Here is a 22,388-nt window from a genome sequence, read left to right on the forward strand (position 1 = left end):
TTGAAGGAAGTACATTAGCATGTACCCTAAGGTATCCTTTCCATTTCCAAATATCTATTACATATTTGACATTTGAAGAGGAAAGAGGTTCCATTTTATCTGGATGGATGAACGGCGATGGGGAGAAGTGTTATACATAATACAGTGTAAGAGCCCCATTTTTCAAAACATCATTTGCTCCTTGCATAGGTGCAACACTCTGATTTTATGTCTCTGACTGAGGAAATTCCCCTTATTTATTGAGCATCATGGACCTGCATAGGGCAGAGGACATCATATCATGTACTTAGACTTTTCCCTGTGGAAAAAGTGGAACTTAACTCCCTTTAAATTTGACAAAGCCTCAGTTACCAGCTGTCACCTTGTTACCTAGGCTGCCTTTGTGAGAGATGTGTTGCTGCCTGGAGAATGGGATGTCTGTGTAACATCATATGAAATGCTTATCAAAGAGAAGTCAGTATTCAAAAAGTTCAACTGGAGATACCTTGTTATAGATGAGGCCCACAGGATTAAAAATGAAAAATCAAAGGTAATTTATTTTACACTAAGCAAGAGATCTGTGTGGGTTATTTAGTTGATGGTGTAGGGACTAGTAATGTTTAAATATATATGTTTGATATTTGGACATGTCTCACTGTCCTTCAGTTATCAGAAATTGTAAGGGAATTCAAGACTACCAACCGACTGCTATTAACTGGAACTCCACTTCAGAACAATTTTATTTACATGATTTTACATACAACATTTTACATACAAAATTACATGAACTCTGGGCACTTCTCAACTTCCTTTTGCCAGATGTCTTTAACTCAGCTGAAGTAAGTCTTTTGTTTCTGAATCAAATTAATTTTGCTGGTTTTCCCAATTTGAAAGTAGACCTGGATATGTATAGTTAGTGGTGTCAGTTACTGATAAGTGATAGATTGAGTTGGAAATGTTTGTTATAAAGCTTTTCATAAAATAGGCCAAATAAGGTCATTTGTTCTTTTACTTCCTGGCCATATGAGAGTTGTATTTGTTCACCATTGTGATGCTATTGTACCTTGAAAGGAAGCCTCTTATAAACCAATGATTTTGTTGATACAGGATTTTGATTCGTGATTTGATACCAACAACTGTCTAGGGGATCAAAAACTGGTGGAGCGCCTTCCTATGGTGAGTCCTTTTGCCTTTTATACAAGGGTTACATTTACCTAAGTTAAATCCCAAACAGTTCTTCTAATACTTCTTATGATAGACTATTAGGATGAGAGAGATTATTCCACAACTTTTCAGTCAAGCAAAATTAAGTCCAAGGACACAGAACCATGTCAAAGATCATTTTGACCTAATCTTTGAGTCTTTCAAATAAAGCACATGTATATCCTATGTATAGCAAATAATTTCTCCATAGAGGTTGCTTTTTTTTTTTCAGATTGTCTAACACTAGATCATGTATCTGTGATAGAGAATATCTGCTCTTTGCTTCATCCATTGACCTGATCAGTGTTTCAGTTTCCAAAATGCATTTAATGGTGAACCTCTTTCAGGTGCTACGACCATTCCTTCTCCGTCGCATCAAGGCTGATGTGGAGAAAAGCTTGCCTCCAAAGAAGGAAGTTAAAATTTATGTGGGCCTCAGCAAAATGCAGTGAGAATGGTAATTAATGCATGTGCTTGACTGGGCTGTGGTTCAGGCTCAGAAGGAATGTGCTGTCTGTGACTTGGAGGTTGTGTAGAACTCAATTTATTCTCTCTGGTATACTCCCAGTTTATTCCTGTTTCTTTCTGACACTGCTATGACAGAACCATGCATGTCAGGGAGATTTACCTGATTAAATGAAGAGAAGGGTGAGCTTTAGACAGTATTTGTAGCCTAAAGACTTATGAAAACTTGCTTAACTTCTTGCTTAAAGGAGAGGAGGTTCAGGAGGAACCTTTTTGCTCTGCACGACTCCTGGATGGGAGGGTGCAGCCGAGGGGGTCATCAGCCTCTTCTCCCAGGCAACAGAACAAGAAGAAATGGCCTCAAACTACACCAAGGGAGGTTCAGGTCAAGCATCAGGAGGAATCTCTTAATGGAAAGGGTTGTCAAGCATTGGAATAGACTGCTCAGACAGGTGGTGGATTCACCATCTCTGGAGGTATTGAGGAAACAGCTGGATGTGGCACCCAGTGGATGGTGGTGTTTAGCCTAAGGTTGGAACTGATGATCTCAGAGTTCTCTTGCAACCCAATCGATTCTGTGAGTCTGTGCTACATTTCTGACTTGCCCAGAGGCAAAAGAATGACACCCAAACCATGTCCCATGGCTGCCATGATGCTGAGGGCAGGTTCTGTCTCCCACAGGCTTTTCCTGGCTTACATGTATTCAAACCTTTCCTCCTCCTCCCTCTGCACCAGCAAAAGATGCAGCTTGTAAGTCATCCCCCAGCTTCATTTTAGAGTGAACAGAAGGGTTTTTTTCTTTCCGTGCTGTAGGTATACCCGAATCCTGATGAAGGATATAGATATCCTGAACTCAGCTGGGAAGCTGGACAAGATGAGACTGCTGAACATCCTGATGCAGCTGCGGAAATGCTGCAATCACCCGTACCTCTTTGATGGAGCAGAGCCTGGCCCACCTTACACAACAGACATGCATTTGGTCACTAACAGTGGCAAAATGGTACTTCTAGACAAATTGCTGCCTAAGTTGAAAGAACAAGGTATACATCTCCTTTCTGGGGTTTTGAGAGTTTTTTGGTTCAGTAATATTTTTGTGTATTCTGAGCAAAACCCAGCGGACTTTAGCCAGGATTACTGTTGGTTTCTAGTATGATACCAGCTTGGATCAATAGTCCATTATGGCTTTTTGTGTTGAAGTGTTTTGATTTCTTTTTTTTTCCCACTTTTTCATCGCAGCTAAGTTCACACCATAAAAACATCATTTGATTGGGGCTTTAGATTTTCTTTCATAGTTTTCTTAGCTATCTGAAATATAATTATGTAGTATTTTAGCCACGCCTTTGATTTGCCATGAAGGACCATTTCAGATTCAGAGTCCTCATACATAGCTCAAGTCAAATCCTGTGTGAAATGTTGGTCTTTCTTGCTGGATGTGATTTTGAACAGTACCTGAGGTTTTTCTGTGTATTCTATAAACACTCAGACATGGGGGAACTCTTGAGTTGTTTTAAAGTTATTTGAGCTTTGAAATGGATTACTGTAAAAGTCACTTGCAACAGAGTTTTTGACACTGGAATAAATTTTTAGCTCACTATTTTTTGAGTATGCTTACAGTAGTAACTTTGCTAAAGAAGTTGGATGTAGGTTTGTGAGTGGGGACACTTTGCAGGAAAACAAAACCACGTCCAAACCTCAACCTTCTGTAGTATAGAAGTAAACTGTACTTTGTATCTAGGTATCATCCAAGCAGCTGTGACTGTATAACTCAAGACTGAAAACCAAGCAATTCAGTGGTTACTGTGCTTTTTTGATCTTGGTTTCTTCCTGATATCAGGTTTATTGATGAGGTGTTGTAATTAATACTGGACTGGTCTCAAATCAAATTAACATCTTAAACAAGAGAGTTCAGTATTAACCCTTGAGTCCAAAGGACAAAAGGAAGTAGAAACTTTGTTATATCCTGTGTTTTACTTAAATTTCTCCAGTAGACTGGAAATGGTTGAGTGTATATGCATAAAGTACTGAACCTTTTCTTTTTTTTTTTTTATTTAAGTTGTTCTTGGCAGTAAACTGACAAGTACTTAAGAAGAATTCACTTTATTTCTAGAGATCTTAAATCCAAAACAATCAAATACTTCAAAATTTTATTATTTATACTTGATAATGTTTTTATATTTGTGCTACCATCTTACTCTGCCATGTCTGGGAACTTTTCCTTGGGGAGTACAACACAAAATGAAAAGGAGAAGCCAGCCATTAATTAGACAGTGACATATCAGGGTAAGACAAACGTGTCCTATGGCATGGATGTGCTGTGGCAGCAGCAGCTGCAGCCCTGCATTGTAGTTTGGGTCTGAAATTCAAACGACTTTTCTTCTTAGTACATGGAATTGCCCTCCTTCCTTTTCTGGTAGTGCAGACTTGGAGAGTTTGTTTAATCTTACATTTTGGTGAAAGCATAAGAAACCTTTTTACCCAAACAGGCTCAAGGGTTCTAATCTTCAGGCAGATGACAAGAGTTCTAGATATTTTGGAAGATTACTGTATGTGGAGAAATTACGAATATTGCAGACTGGATGGACAAACTCCTCACAATGAGCGACAGGTATTTACAACTTCAGGGATTGTATTTATGTAAAAATACTACTTGTAAAACATTTTGTTTAACTGATACATTCTTTTCATTGATTTAGGCTTCCATTAATGCATTCAATGATCCTGACAGCTCAAAATTTGTGTTCATGTTGAGTACCTGAGCAGGAGGTCTTGGAATCGATCTGGCTACTGCTGATGTTGTAATTCTCTATGATTCAGACTGGAATCCACAAGTAGATCTCCAGGCTATGGTAAGATTCCAGATGGAAATTATGGGGTTTTGTTTTTCTTTTTCTCACAGTACTTTGCTAGAAATGTGTACTTCCAAAATAAATTGGTATTTTCCCATTTTAGCACAGGAGCAGGATTTGTAAGACTAATTTTCAGTTCAAGTGCAGCTTCCACTGTGTGGAACCATTAGTCCTCAGTCACATTTGGGTTATACAGTGTTTTATGTAGTGGGAAATGCTGGGTGTGTGCTACACCTCATAGTATTGTTTAATGCAAATAGCCTACTTGAGTAAGTAAAAATGAATTAAATCTAGGTTGTTAATCCCAAAACTATAAAGCTGTTGTGGGGAGTGGAGGTGAATGTGTTTTCACTGTTTTTCCTGCGATCTTGAAAATGAGATAAAGAAGAGTTGAATTAAAGTTTTCAAAAACTGCTTTTATGGTGATGGTAATGAAAGGATCTCATTTTAGTAACTATCCTTAGGGGTTTTTTTAAGTAGATGTGGATGCATCTCCATCCTGGATACATGTCAAGGACATTAGTGACCACCTAAGAAAGCAAAGCTATCTAAAAACTGCCAGTGGACTTTTGGAGTTTTGGTTGGGTTTTTTTTGGTTGTTTTTTTTTTTTTTTGACAAATGAGGCCTTTCAGAGAGAAGTCTTGGAAATGTCTTAAATTATTTCAGTTAATCTGTGGGTCTCAAGTACTCTAGCAAAAATCACTTCAAAAGAATGAAGGAACTGGTGTCTAATAGCTCAAATGAGGCAGTACCAGCTACCACTACAGGTGTGTGTTGAGAATACTGATTCTCACAGTGGTTCATGTTTCACTAGTCAGGAGAGGCAGGGTTATTGTATTTTTCTTGAACTATTCATGGCACTACTGAAGGATTTTGAGAAAGGCAGCTTTTGGTCAGCAGAGAGATGATTTCTTCATGCTTTGATTCTACAGAAGGTTGCTTAAGGTCAGAAGCATCCAAATCTTCTCCTCTGTGTGTGATTTAATGAAAAACCCCAAATCCTGCTGTTTTTTAGCTATGACACATAGAGACACACTCACTGTCAGTGTTATTGAAAAAAAAAACCCCAAACCTGCAATGTAGATAAAAATGTAATATCTTGGGTAGCCATGGATAGCTGTAAACATTTTAGTAACCTGTGCTGTTCTGTTTTGTAGATTTGTGCTGTAAATAATGAAGATCTTAAACCTCATTATGTAGTCATGCTGGAAGGCAAGTGCTGACTTTTTTGTTACTGTTTTGGGCAGGATCGAGCGCACAGAATTGGGCAGACCAAGACTGTCCGTGTGTTCAGGTTTATTACAGACAATACCGTGGAGGAAAGGATAGTGGAGCGTGCAGAAATGAAACTGCGCCTGGATTCCATAGTCATCCAGCAAGGCAAGTATTATATGAAGGCACTTCGGATCTAGGATGAAATTCCCTTCTTCTCCCATTGTAAATCATGGTGGAATCAGCCAGTAAGAACCAGTGGGAGTGTTGCTTTTGCCTCATCTGAACTCTGAAGGGAGTTCATGTGCAAAGGCCTCATCCACTTGGAAATTTGTTTTACTGTAGGAGTAGGCATTTCCTCACTAACTTTTTGCTTACCTGCCTAGTGGGGTATAGTCATATTTGACTTTTTAAAGCACTCAGTTTCTTCTTTCACTTTAAATTTAAATGAATGCCTTTCCTTTTTCTAATAGACAGAGAAAAGTAAGGTAACCTTAGTTGACTTGCTTGGAATCAGTAATATGTAGTTTGTATGTGGAAATATAAGGGGGAGAAAATCCTGTATTGCTCCTTCCATAACATAAACTCTTCAGTGAGTTGCTATCCTCAAGCATTTTTATCTTTAGGAAGATTGGTGGATCAAAACCTGAATAAACTTGGAAAGGATGAAATGCTGCAAATGATCAGACATGGAGCAACACACGTGTTTGCTTCAAAGGATAGTGAGATTACAGATGAAGATATTGATCACATTTTGGAAAGAGGGGCAAAGAAGGTGAGAAGGTTTGAAAAGGGGAAGCTCACCTGTAGATTTGAATGTGATGGCAAGATAGTGAGTCTCTGGATGATAACTTGGTTCCAAGCTGGAGAGAAAAGGGGTTTTTGCTGTAGAGGGTTTTTGTGTTACTCAATCGTGTCTGTTTTTTCTGATGTTGTCAATAAGATGTTTTATAGTCAAGTACCTTCTAGAATGGCTCCTCTTCTTTCTGGCAATGGGATGTTTTAAAATGAAGTACCTTTCAGAGTGGCTCCTTTCTGGAATGAGGTGTTTAATAATGACGTGCCTTCCAAAATGGCTCCCGTTCTATCTGGGAATGAGATGTTAAATAATGAAGTACCATCCAAATGGCTACTATTCTTTTCTGTATCCCCTGTCCAAGACTGCGGAAATGAATGAAAAACTTTCAAAGATGGGTGAAAGCTCCCTTAGGAATTTTACTATGGATACTGAATCTAGCGTGTATAATTTTGAAGGGGAAGACTACAGAGAAAAACAGAAGGTAATGTTTTAAGTTTCTTTTGGAGGAATGCCCTGAATTGCATGTTTTAGTCATACTTATTTAAGAGGTATTGGGTAAAATACAGTGTCATCTATGAAAATAGTTTAAATAACACTTATAACACTTATAATGAAGTAGATGTAGATCTAATTTTACATAAAACTTGTAGCTGGTCTCATGATCTTGCAAGACATAATTTTTGGTTTTGGGGGTGATGGGTTTTGTTTTTATAGTTGGCATTTACAGAGTGGATTGAACCCCCTAAAAGAGAAAGAAAAGCCAATTATGCTGTGGATGCTTACTTCAGAGAGGCTCTTCGAGTCAGTGAACCAAAAGCACCCAAGGTGAGTTGACTAATCAAAAGAAATAAAGTTTTTCAATATGTATGGTAAATGGCTGAAGCTCTAAGCAACAAATAGGTCTTGAGTCATAAAAACTGCTCTGTTCACTTTTATAAAGTGGAGGGACTATCTAAATTTAGAAAAAATTTCCAAAAGACTTGAGACAAACTTCTGTGAGAAAAAATAAGAACAGTATGAAACTTGTAAGACGTTAGGGAGGCTAAGATCAAGTTTTTTCTGGTTCTTATTTAAGCAGCTGTAAATTTTCCTGTGGAAGATTAATGCTTTAAACACGTGTGACTTTTTCACCAGCCACCTCCTCCCAAAAGACCTCTCTTCCCCTTCTCTCACTGCTCTTTTACTTTTAGAATTCTTTGTGGTGGTTGGTGTGTCTTGCATGGTGTGACTTTTTTCCCCCCAAGTTAAGACAGTGCATTTTTGTAACAATAATGCTTTTTGTTTGCTCATAAACTTAAATTACTTCTTACAAGCAAGCAGATTCTGGATGTGAAAGGGAGCAAATGCAAGCTTTGTGTTTCAGGCTCCACGGCCTCCAAAACAGCCAAATGTACAGGACTTCCAGTTCTTTCCTCCTCGCCTGTTTGAACTGTTGGAAAAAGAGATTCTCTACGACAGGAAAACAATTGGTTACAAGGTAACTGAAGAATTTCCTTGACCAGAGGGCTGGAGCACCTCTCTTAGGAGGAAAGGCTGAGAGTTGGGATTGTTCAGTCTGGAGAAGCAAAGGCTCTGGAGCAACCAAATTGCAGCCTTTCAGTACCTAGAGGGGGCTTGCAGGAAAGCTGAAAAGGGACTTTTTACAAGGGAGCAGCTTTAAACTGACAGAGGGCAGGTTTGGGTTGGATATTGGAAGGAAATTCTTCACTGTGAGTGTGGTGAGGCACTGGCACAATTTGCCCAGAGAAGCTGTGGATGACCCACATTCCACTTGCTTGGAAGTGTTCAAGGCCACGTTGGACGAGCCTTTGAGCATCCTTGTCTAAGCAGAAGGTGGCCCTGCCCATAGCAGGGGCTTGGAAAAGAGGTGATCTTTAAGGTCCAGTCCCTTCTGTGTTATTCTCTAAATTCTTGCAATGGAACAGTTTAATGCAACAGTAGGAGAATAAGTACTTTTCCAGCCTTTCACAGTAATTTAAATGAAATAAAATCATGTTCAGCTGTCGAAGCTATTAGGTTATATTAACAAAAAGGTGACAATTAGTAATTATCTGTGAAAAATTAATTCAGTTTTACAAAGTGCAAAACCTTTCAGGTACCTCGTAATCCTGATCTCCCAAATGCAGCCCAAGCACAAAAGGAAGAGCAGCTTAAGATTGATGAGGCTGAACCTCTTAATGATGAAGAACTGGAAGAAAAAGAGAAACTTCTAACCCAGGTATTGTTGGTTCTTCAGTGAGACTGAAATCAGCCAAAGCTTGTTTTGTGTTTCACAGCATTATGGGAGCATTTCTTGGTCACTGATCGGCATGTGCCGTAGTTAACACATCTGCACAGTTTGGTTCAGACTGAAAAGAGTTTCCAGCATTAGGTTTGTCATAGGCCTATGTCATAGGATATCTTTGAGGAATGTGCACCAAGGATTCTCCTGAATCCTAGTCTGGCATTCACTATAGACTGTGATGTCTTTCCATGAAACCTTGCAGAATGGCTGCAGAGCTGGGTGTGCTGCATTCCACATGATTTAATGCACATATTCTGCCTCAGTTTCACACCCTTATGGAAGTGAATCCTGGGGTCTGAACAGTCAGTTTTCCTAAACCACATCTGGTAGTGGATAGTTCCCCTCACTAAAAGAGGGTGTGAGCTGAATAAGTATATAATTAGGAAGCCTGTATATTTAAATAATTTAAAACCAGGTGAATGCTTGATATGCCTTATTTGGATATTTTATTTACACGTTGTATTTTGGCAGGGGATCGGAATTACAGGACAGGATTTCTTGCTTGCGTAGTAATGAGCTGGAACAGCTCACTGTGGAGACACCAGAATCACAGAGGTCAGGAATCAGTACAGTCCAGTAAGCTGTGGCTAAATCACAACATGGCTGGCAGAACTTGCTACTTCCCACTACTTGTAAAAGCTACTGGTAATATGAAATGAACCTACTTTAGCTCATGACTTCAGCAGTGCTACTTGTGTCTCTGCTGAAAATCACCATCACAAGGTGGCTTTAGTCCTTCTGAGGGAGAGTGACCATGCAGTGGTCACTGCAATGATGCAATGGCTGAGGGTGTCTGTGAGGCACTTGGGGGGGCCTTTTTGACAAAACAAAAGCCATTACACTACTTTCACTTGAGCAATTTTTTTTTCTTAGAAAGTAATCCCACAGAGAGACTCTTAGGAGGAGGGATTAATTTTTCAGCTGAAAACTTACCAGAAATTACTAGGTAAATAAAGAACTAGTGCTAGTCATTTTGCAGTATTTAAATAGAGAGACTACAGTGACTGCAGTATAAAAAGAGTTCTACTAAATTACAGTGACTGCAGTATAAAAAGAGTTCTACTAAATTAAACTGCAGAGAAAGAAAAGGTTTAACACTGTGGAATGATGGAAGTGTTACAGGCAATTTCAAGAAACCAGTTGAATCAAATTCGGAGATGGACAAATCCTGAACCTCTGTGCAATGTTTCCTCTTGATTGCTGTATAGGGCTTCACTAACTGGAATAAGAGAGATTTCAACCAGTTCCTCAAAGCCAATGAGAAGTGGGGCCGTGATGACATTGAAAATATAGCACGAGAAGTCGAAGGAAAAACCCCAGAGGAAGTCATTGAGTATTCAGGTAACTTAATTCTGTACTCAGCTCTGAGAGTATCTAACTCTGCTTGGCTCATTTGAACTGCCTAAGAACATGGTAACATCCTACTGCTGAGAATTTCTTACACTGCTGTTCTAAGATTTTTGGGGTAGAATTATATTGATGTATTTTGGATCTGCTGCTCTGTCTTTTACCATCATTACTGCCTGCACAACTAAGGCTGTACTAAAATGCACACCTAAACTCCTGCTGAGCCACTTCACTGTATCCTGAATCTAACTGGGTAGCACTGTCTTCAGTTCTTGTTAATTTTTGCAAAGGGAAATGCTGAGAAACACTGCTTAGCTGAAGAGATTTCCCTTTTCCTTGTATTCATTAATGAGAAGTTAACCTTTACCTCCTCCTCGAGAGCAGAACTCAGTAAATACATCACGATTGAACCTACAGCCACCACTGGTAACCTGAGTCTTAACCTCGCATTAGAAGAGATTTTTTTCCACTGTAGTGTAGCTGCAAAGTCCTGGCACTACATTTCTAAAGGTACAGAGCAAGTTGAAAATGTGCAAAAATCTTGTACAAAAACCCCTTATTTAAACACCTAATGGTCTTTCAGGCACTTGCTTGTCTTCAGGCACTCAGTTGCCCTCTTGCTTCTATTGATAAAACTGTATTCTGTTACATCCGTTTTCATTTGAAGAAGCTTTGTTTCCTTTGAGGAGACTGACACACAAAAGTCTTACTGGCCTGTATTGTACCTCACTTAAACTGAAGATTCCTATATCTACCCTCTTCAAAACAGCATTTGTACTACTGCAGCACATGGTAGCTGGAAGGGAAGGTTTCTTACCAGCTCAAGGCATGTCTGTTGTTACACAGCAGTAAGCTCTGGTAAAAGGAAGGAACAGCTAACATCCTTTTTTTAAGGTTAAACCTCTGACTTTTACAATGCATGATAAGATACTAAGAAGTTGTTCTTTTCTTAGCTGTGTTCTGGGAAAGATGCAATGAACTCCAAGACATAGAGAAGATCATGGCTCAGATTGAAAGAGGAGAAGCTAGAATTCAGAGACGAATCAGCATAAAAAAGGCTCTCGATACAAAGGTGGGTTTGCTCAGTTTCTTTTTTTTTTTCCTGGTGCCAGTGAGGGGAGATGCATGACCCCTGTCTGACCAGTGCTGCTGATGTATGAAGACATCTTGGGCATGACATTGGTCTCTTTGCATAGCACTCAGCAATTTCTTCCTATGGCTTTTCCATCCCATGGAAGTGCTGTGATGACACCCTTAGCTATGGTCTACCCTGGTGTTTGTAACAGTCTTCTGTATTACAGCACACAGTTCAGAGCGCTGTGTAACTCCACATAGTACAGGCCTTGGGGAGGAGCACAGTTCCTTCTGGACACGTGGAACTGAAATTAAGAGAGAGAGAGAGAAATGGAGAGAGGGGGATGGAGAGAGGGAGAAATGGGGGAGATAAAGGGATGGAGAGGGATAGAGAGAGGGAGAGAGAGAAATGGAGGAAGAGAAGGGAGAGAGGTAGGTGGGTAGAGCAATAGGGGGGAGAGAAACATAGGAAAACAGGTGGAGAGAATTGGAGTAAAGTAGAAACAGGTAGAGATGGCAGAAGACAGAGGGAGTTAGAAACATCAGATTAGAGAGCACTTAAAAAAGACTGATCCAACAGTCTTGGGGAAGGATGGGAGATAGACCTTTTAACATTTCTGCTTTTGTCTCTTTCTGTGGTGCATCATATCCATCCCTTCCATAGCTGAACCAGTGGGTCTGGACTTTCTGACAGGAATTCAACAGAAAGCTTTTTCAATCTTTTGTCCCCCTAGAAGCAGCCCAAGTTTTTGGGGCAATCCATCTCAAAACATTTCTGTAAAATTTCCTTTTGGTTCTTGATGCTGCTCAGGGCCATCAGACTGACACAAAACCCCCTCAGTCATGTCCCCAGCCCCGGTGGAACGGCTGAGCTCTCTGAACTCCAGCCTGGCACTGTCCCACCGTAATTACATTGCAATTGTAGATAGAATTGTGGCAGGTTCTGGGCCACTGGCTTGGAATCCTCCTGAATCCTCAGGGCTGACCACGGCATTTGTCTGTACTTTCCTGTCCCTGGGGCTGATCACTCCGTGCTTCCCAAGGGACAGAGCGCTCGTTCTGCACGGCTCCTTGGAGCTGAGGGTGCCTGTCCACACTGAGAGATGGGTGAGTGAGCGACGCCGTAATGTTCAGGTGGGTTCGGCTTATCTAGTTCGGTCGGGCTTATCTAGTTCGGTCGGGCTTATCTAGTTCGGTTGGGCTGAACGCGGTTCCGTCGCGTTCTGTTCAGTTCACCTCAGCTAAGCTCGGATGGATTCGGCAAATCGCGGCCAGAGTCGGCCGTTCGGGTAGGCTCGGCTGTTGTCGGCTGCTGTCGGCCAGACTCAGCTGTCGTCGGCCACACTCGGCCAGACTCACTCGGCTGTTGTCGGCTCCACTCGGCCACACTCGGCTGTTGTCGGCTCCACTCGGCCACACTCGGCTGTTGTCGGCTCCACTCGGCCACACTCGGCTGTTGTCGGCTCCACTCGGCCACACTCGGCTGTTGTCGGCTCCACTCGGCCACACTCGGCTCTTCGGCCCTACCTGACTCTGCTCCGCGCTGCAATGGCGGCCGCTGGCAGGGCCCCGCTCCCCGGCCTGAGCCCCGGGAGGGGACAGAGCGCTGGGACAGCCGCCTCAGCCCGGCTCACCCTGTCCCTGCCCGGCCCCGCGTCCCCCGGAGCGCGCCCTGCAGCGCAGAACGCGGCCTTTGGGCCAGGAGCGGGGACAATGCCCTCGGCTCGGCAGCAGCGCCGGGAGGCAGCGGGCGGTGCCCTCAGGTGAGCGGCCGGAGGGGAGGGAGCTGGGCCGGGGGCACCGGGGCCGGGGGCACCCACAGGGGGCCGGGGCTGCTTTGGGCGCTGCTGCGTGGGACCCGCTGCGGGTGGCACGGCTCTGTCCCGGGCCTTGCGGCTCTCTGGGATCGTGTGCCGTGGAATGAAGGTGGGGCTCGTCCCAGCTGCGGGAACAGCGTTTTATTGGGTGAGAAACAGAGTTCACTCTCTAGAATTTTTACACGTTTGTTAAGGGATAAAAGGCAGCGCTGGGGTGCTTGGCTGTTTGCCAGGAGCACCCGGTTCCCTTAAACCGTGTTCTCTAGATTCTGTTCCATTGCAGTGGGGTGTGCATATTCATTAGAGTTTATACATATTCCAAGAGTCCTTTTCAGTTTAGATGTTCTTTTGCTTGGTTGGAACCTTCGCGCCATCTTGTGGATTAAACCAATATACTTTATTTCTTCCTGTGGTGCCATCCTGTCTTATTTTCAGTCCCTCGCTATTTGATAACGAGGGTCAGTAAATTTTTCCTTTTTTTTTTCAGTGCTCTGGTTTCTGTTTCTGTTATCTTGTGTTTCAGATAAGATTGTCCCCAGCTGTGGGAAATCACCTCATTATCTGACACCATTTTCTGAGTTCCTTACGTGTAAAAGCATTTGAACATTTCACAGTCTCTATTATAGTCTATTATAGTATTATAGTCTAAACTAGTGTCTGTTACAGTGCTGTTTATGAAAGCTGTGCAGTGCATACACGAACTGACAGATGATCCTTGATCCAGAGCAGTAGTTACAGACTGTCCCCTCTCGGGAGTTTTGTGCTCAATAACAGCGTGCCAGAGCTCAGACATAAATGGCAAGGGCAAGAACTGCATTTGTTCTGTTCCATTCTGGGCTGGGCTGAGCTCTGTTTGCCGGGAAGCAGCGGGATGGGTGTCCCTGTGCCCACCCCCCTGGGTCCCAGAGAGAAGCTGCTCCTGTGGCTGCAGCTGAGGGGCACTGGGAAACCTGAACGGTCCTGATGGAAACCGATGCCAAACCGGGTTTGGTTGGGTTTGGGACTTGCCATTTTCCCCTGATGCGTGGGTTTTGCCTTAGGAAACAGGAACTGGGCACCAGGACATTTTGTTAGCCTAGAAGGGAGGAGTTGGTTTGTATTTATTTCCTGAGGCACCTGGATCGATTTGGGTCTCAGTTGGCACCCGAGAGCCTCCTCTGTGTCCTGGGTGGGGTGGTGGCTACCAAAGGGGTAAAAGGTGGAGCAGGAGGGTGGGTGGAGAGGAGAGCAGTGGCTCTGTGGGGATTTGCATCTGGAAAGGGCCCTCAGTTTCCTGGCGGGAGTCCTGGAATCAGAGCTGAGAGTCGCTGAGCAGTGAGGATCGTGCAGCTGCAGTGCCGAGAGTGCAGAGGCTGCAGTGGGCGTTGTCTGCTCGCTCTCCTGATGTCCCATCTCTAATGCTGGGCTGGCACCCAGGCACCTCCCAGGGCTGCACAGCCTCAGGGCAGGGGTGGTTTGTAAATGTTTTAAATGCTGCAGCAGCTCCCTCAGGCTGGATGAGTGTGAGGATATCCAGCTCTGCCTTCGGGCTTGGAGCACGGCAAGGGTGCAGGGCTCACTGTCAGTCTTGTTTAAACACTTGTAATAGCAAAACATTTTAAAGCAGAGACTGTGAGGCAATAACAAAGGCGAGTGTGTGGCAAGGATAGGTCCGAGGTGTCTTTATTAAAGATCCACACTGCTGGATGTTGTGTCAGAGCCCTCTGGGGACAGAAGGTGTCCCCAAGCTTCATGAAGCCCTTGTTTCCTGCTGGCAGGGCAGGGGGTGAGCCCAGCCTCGGGGGCTGTGTGGCTCCTCCTGCCTGGAGCAGGGACAGCCCGTGGGGCTGAGCCCCAGAGGTTCAGTTGCTGGAGCAGGTGGGGATCTCTTTGTGCCTGGGAATTGTCGCTGCTGCGTTCCTGTCCCAGCTGCAGGGTTCCCTCAGAGCCCGTGCCCTGCAGCAGCACTGGGAGCTCCTGGGCTGGGCAGGGAGCAGCTCTGGCCTGGGGCTCTCAGTGCCATCAGTGCCCATGGAAAGCCAGCTGGGTTTGTTCTGCTGCCATCGGCCTCTCTGCTGTGCCAGCCTCGGTGCCAGGGCACAGAGCTGTGGGAAGGCTCCATCCCATCTGTGCCAAGCGCTGCCAGCGCTTCCAGCAGCGCTGCTGGGGCACCAAGGGCTGCCTTTGGAGCCTGGCTGGCACAGAGGGTGACACACTCTGCCCTGCAGCACCCAGCTGCATCCCACAGCTGCACAGTTCAGCCAGCAGGGAGCAGAGTCAGCTCTGGGCCCAAACCAGGTTTTGTCCCCCAGAGAGCCCCTGAGCTTCCTGAGGCAGCACACAGATGTGCCCTGGCCTTTGGGGCTCGTGGTGAGGGCTGCCAGGGGATTGTGATAAGGCTGAGCTGGAGCTTTCTTAGAAAAGCCATCAGCTGTAAGGAGAATCTCTGGCAAACAGGTGGCTGGGGCACTGGCTGGGAGCAGGTCCTGGCCTTTTCTCTTCTTTTCTTTAAGCTGTTCTTAAGAGGAGCCCAAAACTGCAAAATGGAAAGGAAGGGGGCTGTGGGGGTGAAAGTTGCTTTGCATTTTTTGAAGTGTTGCTGTGGATTTTGGTGTGTCAAGTGGCACTACCAAAACAGCACTGGAATAACCAAACTTCAGGACTCTGCGCTTAATTCCTTGAATGTGTTTGTGTGGGTGCAGGAAATGCCAAATCCCAGAGCAATTCCATGTCTGTAACTTCAAGTGCAACATCTTTAAAAGCAAGTGCTCAGTGTGGGCTTTCCATGTGGGTGCAAATGGCCCAAGGCCTTTCTTGTGTCCCAAAAGCAAAAACCCTTTCCCTGGGAGGTTTTGGAGGGGATTCTCTTTGGGATTTCTTGTGGTGCAGCATCCCGGGTGTCCCTTCCTTTGTGCCAAGTCCAATGGGAAAGGATGGAATGGCTGCCACGTGGGCTCTGGGATAAAAATGGTTCTGTTCAAATGAGGCAGAGAATGCAAGATGAAAAATGAGCATCCTTTCATTGTCTGAAATAGTCAGGAATAAAAGTGCTGGCAAAGGACACGTTTGTGTTTGAATTGGTGTCACCTCTCCTGGGTAAAACCCCATAGTGAGCCAGCAGAGCAGAGCTAGGAGAGCTGGGATCCTTGGACTTGCACAGTGGACTTAATTTTCTTTTCTCCTCTCTTTCAGGGCAGGAAAAATCATCCAACTCCTGCCACGTTTGCCCGAAGCTTTGGTGTTGGAGCAGCCAAAGGCAAGAGGCTTCAGCAGCAGGGCTCTGCGCTGGAGGGCTCTGGTCCTGCCCACGCTGTGGGGTGAGTCAGAGGGACACAGGGCTCCCCTTTTCCTCTCTGCTGGCATGAGCTGCCATGGCAATGCCATTGCTGCCAGCCCAGCCCCAGCTGTGCCTGCTGGAGAAGGGCAGAGGTGCAGAGGCAGTGCCAGAGTTCCCTGGGGCTGCTGGAGCTGTGGTGCTGGCTGTGCCCTGAGGGCAGCTTGGGCATTGTCTGTGCAGCCCAGGGCTGCTCTGGGCCTTCCTTGGGGAGCTCTCAGTGCATGCCCAGCTCTGCCAGGGCTGGCAGCCGCTGCAGGGCTGGGTGACAGCCTCTGCTGGGGCTGGGGGCAGGCACGGCCCTGGCACAGGGGCAGGGGCAGGGCTGGCAGCATTTGGGAGCCGTGGGAGCAGAGTGAGGGGTGGTGCTGGGCACAGGGGTCAGCCTGTGCTCGTGTCAGCACAGCCCTGCAGGGCCCTGGCATCTGGGAGCAGCTCCAGCTCTCCTGGGGCCCAGGGATGGGCTCTGAGGGACTGGCTTTGCCTGTGCCTTTCCAGGGCAGCAGGAACAAGGGCAATGTGGTGCCAGAGCTGGGGCCCATCAGGCTGTATTTCCCTCTGGGAAAGCAGAACAGACTCTGGGCTGAGCTGAGTTTCCTGCAAGGGCTCAGAATCCAGGGAAAAGGGAGTTCAGGAATTGCATCTGCTGCTGGGAACATTGCCTTAGGCTTGCTCAGTTTGTGTCTGTGAGCAGTGGGCTCTGGGCTGGAGAGGTGCTGTTGGCAGCAAAAGATGGAGTCCATGCTCTGCAGGGATGTGCAGGGAAGGACTGAGTGGGAGGGAAGGGCAGTATTTAGAAATGAGATCAGCATTTCTCCCAGAACTGGGGTGCAGCAGTGATGGGGGTGGTTGGCTTTGCTCTGGGCCTTGTTATTCCTTGTGCAATTTGCAAATTCTGCTGCATGATTTCCTGTCCAGTATCTTTCTAACAAAAACTGACAGAAATTGAGGTTTAGGAGTAGAGCTGAGGTCCATTCACTGCACAATCTTGCCAAGGCTGGAGGACTGGGATGATGGCTGCTCTCAGCAAAGGCCACTTCTCAATGCTGTGTCAGATTTGCCTCAGTGCTGGGCAGGAAAGGTGAGGGTTTGGATCAGGAATTGTGCAAACAAGGCCTGGGTGTGGTTGATTTGTTTTGTTTTTCAGTGAGCCAGGGCTGGCACAGGGAATGGTGCAGGTGCTGCTCTGGCACCAGAGCTGCTGCCCTTTGGAGCCATGTTCAAGGTGTGACCATAGAACACTTTGGGGGCTGTTTTCAGCACTCTGGGTTTCAGAACTGCTGTCCCCAGCCCGTTGCCAGCCCTGGGACATCTGCTCTGCTTCCAGGCTGTCCTTGCTGGAGCAGCCTGGTCCCTGCCGTGCCCAAGCCCTGAGACACAGAGGGAGCCCTGTGCCCAGGGGCCTTTGGCACCTTGTCAGGAAGGTGGCAGCAGCCCCGGGAGCAGGCTGGAGGTGAGAACTGGGTGTTGGGAGCTGAGGAGTGCTCATCTGGGCTGGGGGGAAGGGGCAGGAGTTTCCATGCCCCTGGAGCTTTCCTGCTGGCATGGGGCAGCACAGGGAGCAGCATTCATTGTGCCCCTCCCACGGGCAGTGCTGGCCTGGGTGTCTGTGCTGTGCCACCAGAGCGTGGCACTTGGCTGCTGTCACTGCTGTCACTGCCAGCCCAGCTGGGGGCTGTGCCCTCCTGCCAGCCCCAGCCAGGAGCTCCAGGGCTGCCTCTGGGCCCTGCTGGGAGCGTTTGCTGGGAATGTGCCCCATCCCTGGGAGCGTCCCTTTGTCCCTGGGCTGCCAGCCAGAGCTTTGGGCTGCTCAGGCTCAGGCTGGGATTGCCAAAGGCACCGAGAGGGAGCAGCACAGGGAGGGTGCTCAGAGAGGGGCTGGCAGAGCCCAGCTGGCAGGCTGGGCTGGCTGCTGCAGGTGGGGCTGTGTGCACTGCAGGCAGGGAATGTCCCCTTCCCTCAGCAGCCCTGCAGATCCCAAGGGCTCCCAGAGCAGGATTTTATTCCTTACCTCCCTTTGTGGAGATTGATTCTCCACATTGCCATGAGCAATTCTTGGATTTCTCTAGGAGCAAACCTCCCAGCAGAGCCAGATTGCAGCGGAGGCCAGAGCTGTGTTTGGAGCAGGGAGTGCTGAGAGCTGCGTCTGCCTGTGCTGCCCCAGCCTGAGCACAGGCACAGGGAACAGCCTGGGCAAAGGGATTGGGGCAGTGGCTGATGCCCAGGGAGAAGAACACAAACCCACAGCCCTTCAGCCTGACAGTCCCCTCCACCCAGAGCTCAGCACACATCCTCACAGGGAAGCCCAGCAGCTGAAGGGAAAAAAAACCCACAGAAGAAAAAGGTGATTTATTGTGCTGTAAAGTTCTTTCAAGTTGTTATTAAAGCCCAACCAACATTTGCTCTTGATTTTGGTTGGGTGAATAACGAGCAGTGGGCACAGGTGATGCCATTCATGTGGCTGAAAACCTGGTGTGATCTAGAGGGGATCCAAGAACTGTTTGTGTAGGGCAATGGAATGTGAGGGGATGTCAGGGGCAGTGAGGTGGCATTTTGGAGGGAATTGCTGAGGTCATTGAAGGGAGACGAGCAGACAATTTCCCTGGGAAATCCCAGGCCCCTCGGGCCCACAGCCAGGACTCTCCAGGGCTGAGGGGGCAGCACTGGAGACTCCCTGTGGCCTCCTTCCTTGGCAGCAGCCAGCAGGGAAGGGAGAAGAGGATCCCTGTGGGATGAGACTGCAGAGAGCGAGCAGAGGAGCAGCCTCGGGCTGGAGAAAGGCCAAGGGACCAACACGGTGGCACCAGGGCACCTGTGAGGAACAGAATGGACACTTGGAGGCCACATGGAGGTGAGGAGTGCATGGTTTGGGCAAAATGTCAGTGAATCTCCAGAGAGATAAGGAGGGGATATTTAGGAGGGAAACGCTGAGGTGAGGAGTTCACCCAGCCTGGCACAAGGTGTGTTTGCACAGGCTGGGGCCAGAGGTGGGGGTCAACCCAAAGCCAGCCCTGCTCAGCCTCTAAATCCCAGGATAAGATGTACAGGCTGCCCACTGAGGGATTAAAAATACATAAAACTGAAACCAAGAGCATTAATGAGATTCTTGGGAATCCCATTAACTTGTTGGCAGAGCTCTTGACACAGTTTGGAGCTTTGATGACAAGAATGCATTTCTTTATTTGGATTATTCACTGTGTGGGATAGGGGGTTTGTTTGGATTTTAAGGCCCTCATGGTGGCCCTGACACTGCTCAGGAGCTGGTAGAGAAGCAGAGTCAGAGCTCCTGGCAGGCACAGGGTGTTTTCCCCCATAGTGGATTGTGGAGCAATTGTCTGGGACCCGGATTGTCCCTCTGGGTGATGCCACTTGCTGTGGTTTGTATCATTCCATCCATTTAATTCCCAAAACTTCTCAGCCCAGGGGTTGGAGCTGACAGGGCAGGACAAAGATTGTTCTCTGTATGGTGCCCAGATTTGGGGTTCCCTGTCAGCTGTGCCAGTTCTGATGAATTCTACCCATAGCCCCAAATTCCCTGCTCCATTCCCGCTGCAGTAACCTCCCAGTGCCCCATGGAGTGTGGGCATTCCCATGCAGAGCTGCTGCCTTGGACAGCAGCTGTGTCAGGAGCCAGCAGAGCTTCCAAGGAAGCTCAGCAGCACAGGGCCAAGGCCAGGGTTCTATTCCATAGAAGTGGCTGTTGAGAGCCCTCAGCCCAATGGTGTCCCTGGGCTCACTGGCCAGAGCTGCCTGGAATGGAGCCCATTTCACCCCCCTGAGCTCCAGGATGGAGAAGATCCAGTGGATGGTTTAGAGCAGGAGAAGGCAGTGGCCAGATGTGCTCCCAGCCTGAGCTGAGGCAGCCCCTGTGCCCAGGGGGGGACATCTCTCCCTGCAGAAGCTCAGCTCCTTTCAGAGCCTCAGCAGGGGCCTCTACAAATTCTTTTCTCTCAGGAAAGGGATGCACAGCTTTGTCTTCAGCACACCTCCTGTGGCACCTACCTGGGAAAGCTTTCCATCACTTCTGCACTTCCAGCTGGATCCCTGAAAAACTCCGAACTCCATCCCACTGATTTTCAGGTACCTCTGAGGGCTGCTGCCTGGGATTGAACACCTGTGGGGGAAGATGGCCTTGGCTTTGATGCTGCTGATGGCCGATGGCCTCAGGCTGGGGAGGAGGGAAGGGATTTGGGGTGGCTGGGCCACAGCTGGCAGCTGTGTGGGAGCTCTGAGCCAGGAGTTGCTGCTGAGCCCCTCTGCAAAGGGCCCGTGCCTCCATTCCCAGCAATGCCAGCTGCTCCTTGGGGTCCTGCTGGGCTGCTGGTGGTCTCTGTCCGGGCTGAAGCATTTCCAGGGGCCTGCTCAGAGCAGCCCCTGGCCCAGGAGCCACAGTGCAGGCACAGCTCCTCCCCTGCAGATGCCAAAGACACGAGGTGCTGCTGCCTTTCAGGAGCTCCTGGCCTCCTCCTGCCCTGTGCTCCCAGCCAGCTGGGACACAGCCAGGGAACACCAAGGAGCATGGCTGGCAGCCAGCAGGAGACACTGAGGCCCCTGGGCCAGAAAAACAGCCCTGGCCTCAGCAGCCAGCATGGTTTGGAGCTGGCAACACTCACCTGCAGGCAACGCCCCCCGGCACTCTCCAGAAGAGCTTTGGCCACGGAGCAAGGTAACCCTCAGGGCTTGTCTTGTTGGCTTCTTCCTGGGGAAACAAAGGGACATTGTGGGAGCACATTTACAGCTGCTGGGGAAATCCTGGCAAGGGCAGAACAATCAGGGCTATGGGGAAGAGTTTGGTGCTGCCATGTTGAGTGCCAGCCAGTTCTGCCCCACAGCCATTGCAGGGGCTGCTGTGCAAAGCAGCAGTAGCAGAAGGGAAGGAGCTGCATTTGCAGAGGAGTTCTCTTAGTGGCAGCAGTCATTGCCATCCCACACAGGGCCTTTGGAACAGCCCTGGGATTGGCTCAGGTGTTTGGAGCAGGGTGCTGAGAAGGCCAAAATTCTGGGTTTGATGCACAGCTGGGCCAGTCACTTCTCACATTGGACTTGATGATTCTCACGGCTCTGGAAATAAAGAACAAATCGTTTGCACTGGTTTTTTAACCCATGGGGTTTTTCCTAGCGTTTCCCTGGGGCTCCAGTCCCACCCCAGGCACAATGGCAGCGGGAGCAGCAACGCCTCGGCCCCAGCGGCCGTCCCAGAGCGGCTGCTCGTGGCTGGGAAGCTGCAGCCCCCAGCAGGGGCTGCGGGCACGGAGCAGGGGCTGCGGGCGCTGGGGCTCGTAGGGGAGCGCGGCGCTCGTGGCGTTACCGGGCCGGGGGGGCTGCGGGGCGGCGCCGTGTCCGCCAGGGGGCGCCCCGCGGGGCGGGCGGCGGCGCTGAGCGAGCGGCGATGCCCATGGGGTCCCGGGGCCGGTACGGGCGGTCTCGGTGTCCTTCCCGCTGCCAGCCGCGATCCGGAGGCTGCTCCGGGGAAGCGTCGTCCTCCTGGCGGCCATGGCAGCGGCACGGCACCGGCTCCCTGCCGCCGCAGCCGGAGCGTGCCTGGAGCCCCGGCGAGACCCAGCCCCACGCTGGCCGCAACCGGAGCGGCAGCGCCTGTCCCGGAGCGGCTTTTCCCGACCGCAGCGATAGTGGTCCCGATCCCAGCCCCAATCCTACCTCGATTCTCTGGCCTTGGCACCCATACCCTGCCCGCCGAGAAAGAAGCAGCTCGGCCCAGCTTCCACAAGAAATAGCGGCAGGACCAGGATACGAATTCCCAGGCCTAAATCCCCATCCCCGTCCCGCTCCCAGCCGAGCGCCGTGGACCCCGCGCAGCACCAGCAGCAGCCCCCGATCCGGATCTCCGCACAGCGCTCCGACCGACGCTCCCGCCGCCTCCCGGGATGAGCATCCCGCGCAGAAAACGGGACAGGCGCCGATCCGCCGGGATTTATGGGCGGGCGGGGGGCGGGGGGGAGGCGGGGCCCTGGGGGCGGGGCCGGCACAGGTGCGAGGGGCGGGGTCTGCACAGGTGTGAGGGACCCCAGTGCGGCTGCGCGGGGCGGG

At 48.4% G+C, this 22,388-nt stretch overlaps 2 protein-coding genes across 2 annotated transcripts; both read left to right on the forward strand.

Moving 5' to 3' along the window:
* The first annotated feature begins 1,502 nt into the window (after positions 1-1,502).
* LOC143696568 (SWI/SNF-related matrix-associated actin-dependent regulator of chromatin subfamily A member 5-like) lies at positions 1,503-11,280 on the forward strand. The gene is given in 12 exon segments (XM_077193137.1): positions 1,503-1,630; positions 2,461-2,687; positions 3,933-4,252; positions 4,341-4,493; positions 5,742-5,878; positions 6,337-6,481; positions 6,867-6,986; positions 7,220-7,330; positions 7,869-7,982; positions 8,601-8,723; positions 9,998-10,130; positions 11,090-11,280. Coding segments are annotated over 12 exon segments (1,887 nt in total). The 3' UTR covers positions 11,266-11,280.
* A 1,056-nt stretch (positions 11,281-12,336) lies between these two features.
* LOC143696569 (uncharacterized) lies at positions 12,337-21,440 on the forward strand. The gene is made up of 4 exons (XM_077193138.1): positions 12,337-12,344; positions 12,442-12,973; positions 16,199-16,323; positions 20,295-21,440. The coding sequence occupies exons 1-4, from the start codon at positions 12,337-12,339 to the stop codon at positions 20,386-20,388; spliced, it is 759 nt and encodes a 252-aa protein (XP_077049253.1). The 3' UTR covers positions 20,389-21,440.
* The last annotated feature ends 948 nt before the right edge of the window (positions 21,441-22,388 follow it).

Source organism: Agelaius phoeniceus, chromosome W, assembly GCF_051311805.1.
Source record: "Agelaius phoeniceus isolate bAgePho1 chromosome W, bAgePho1.hap1, whole genome shotgun sequence".
Classification (NCBI taxonomy): Eukaryota; Metazoa; Chordata; class Aves; order Passeriformes; family Icteridae; genus Agelaius; species Agelaius phoeniceus.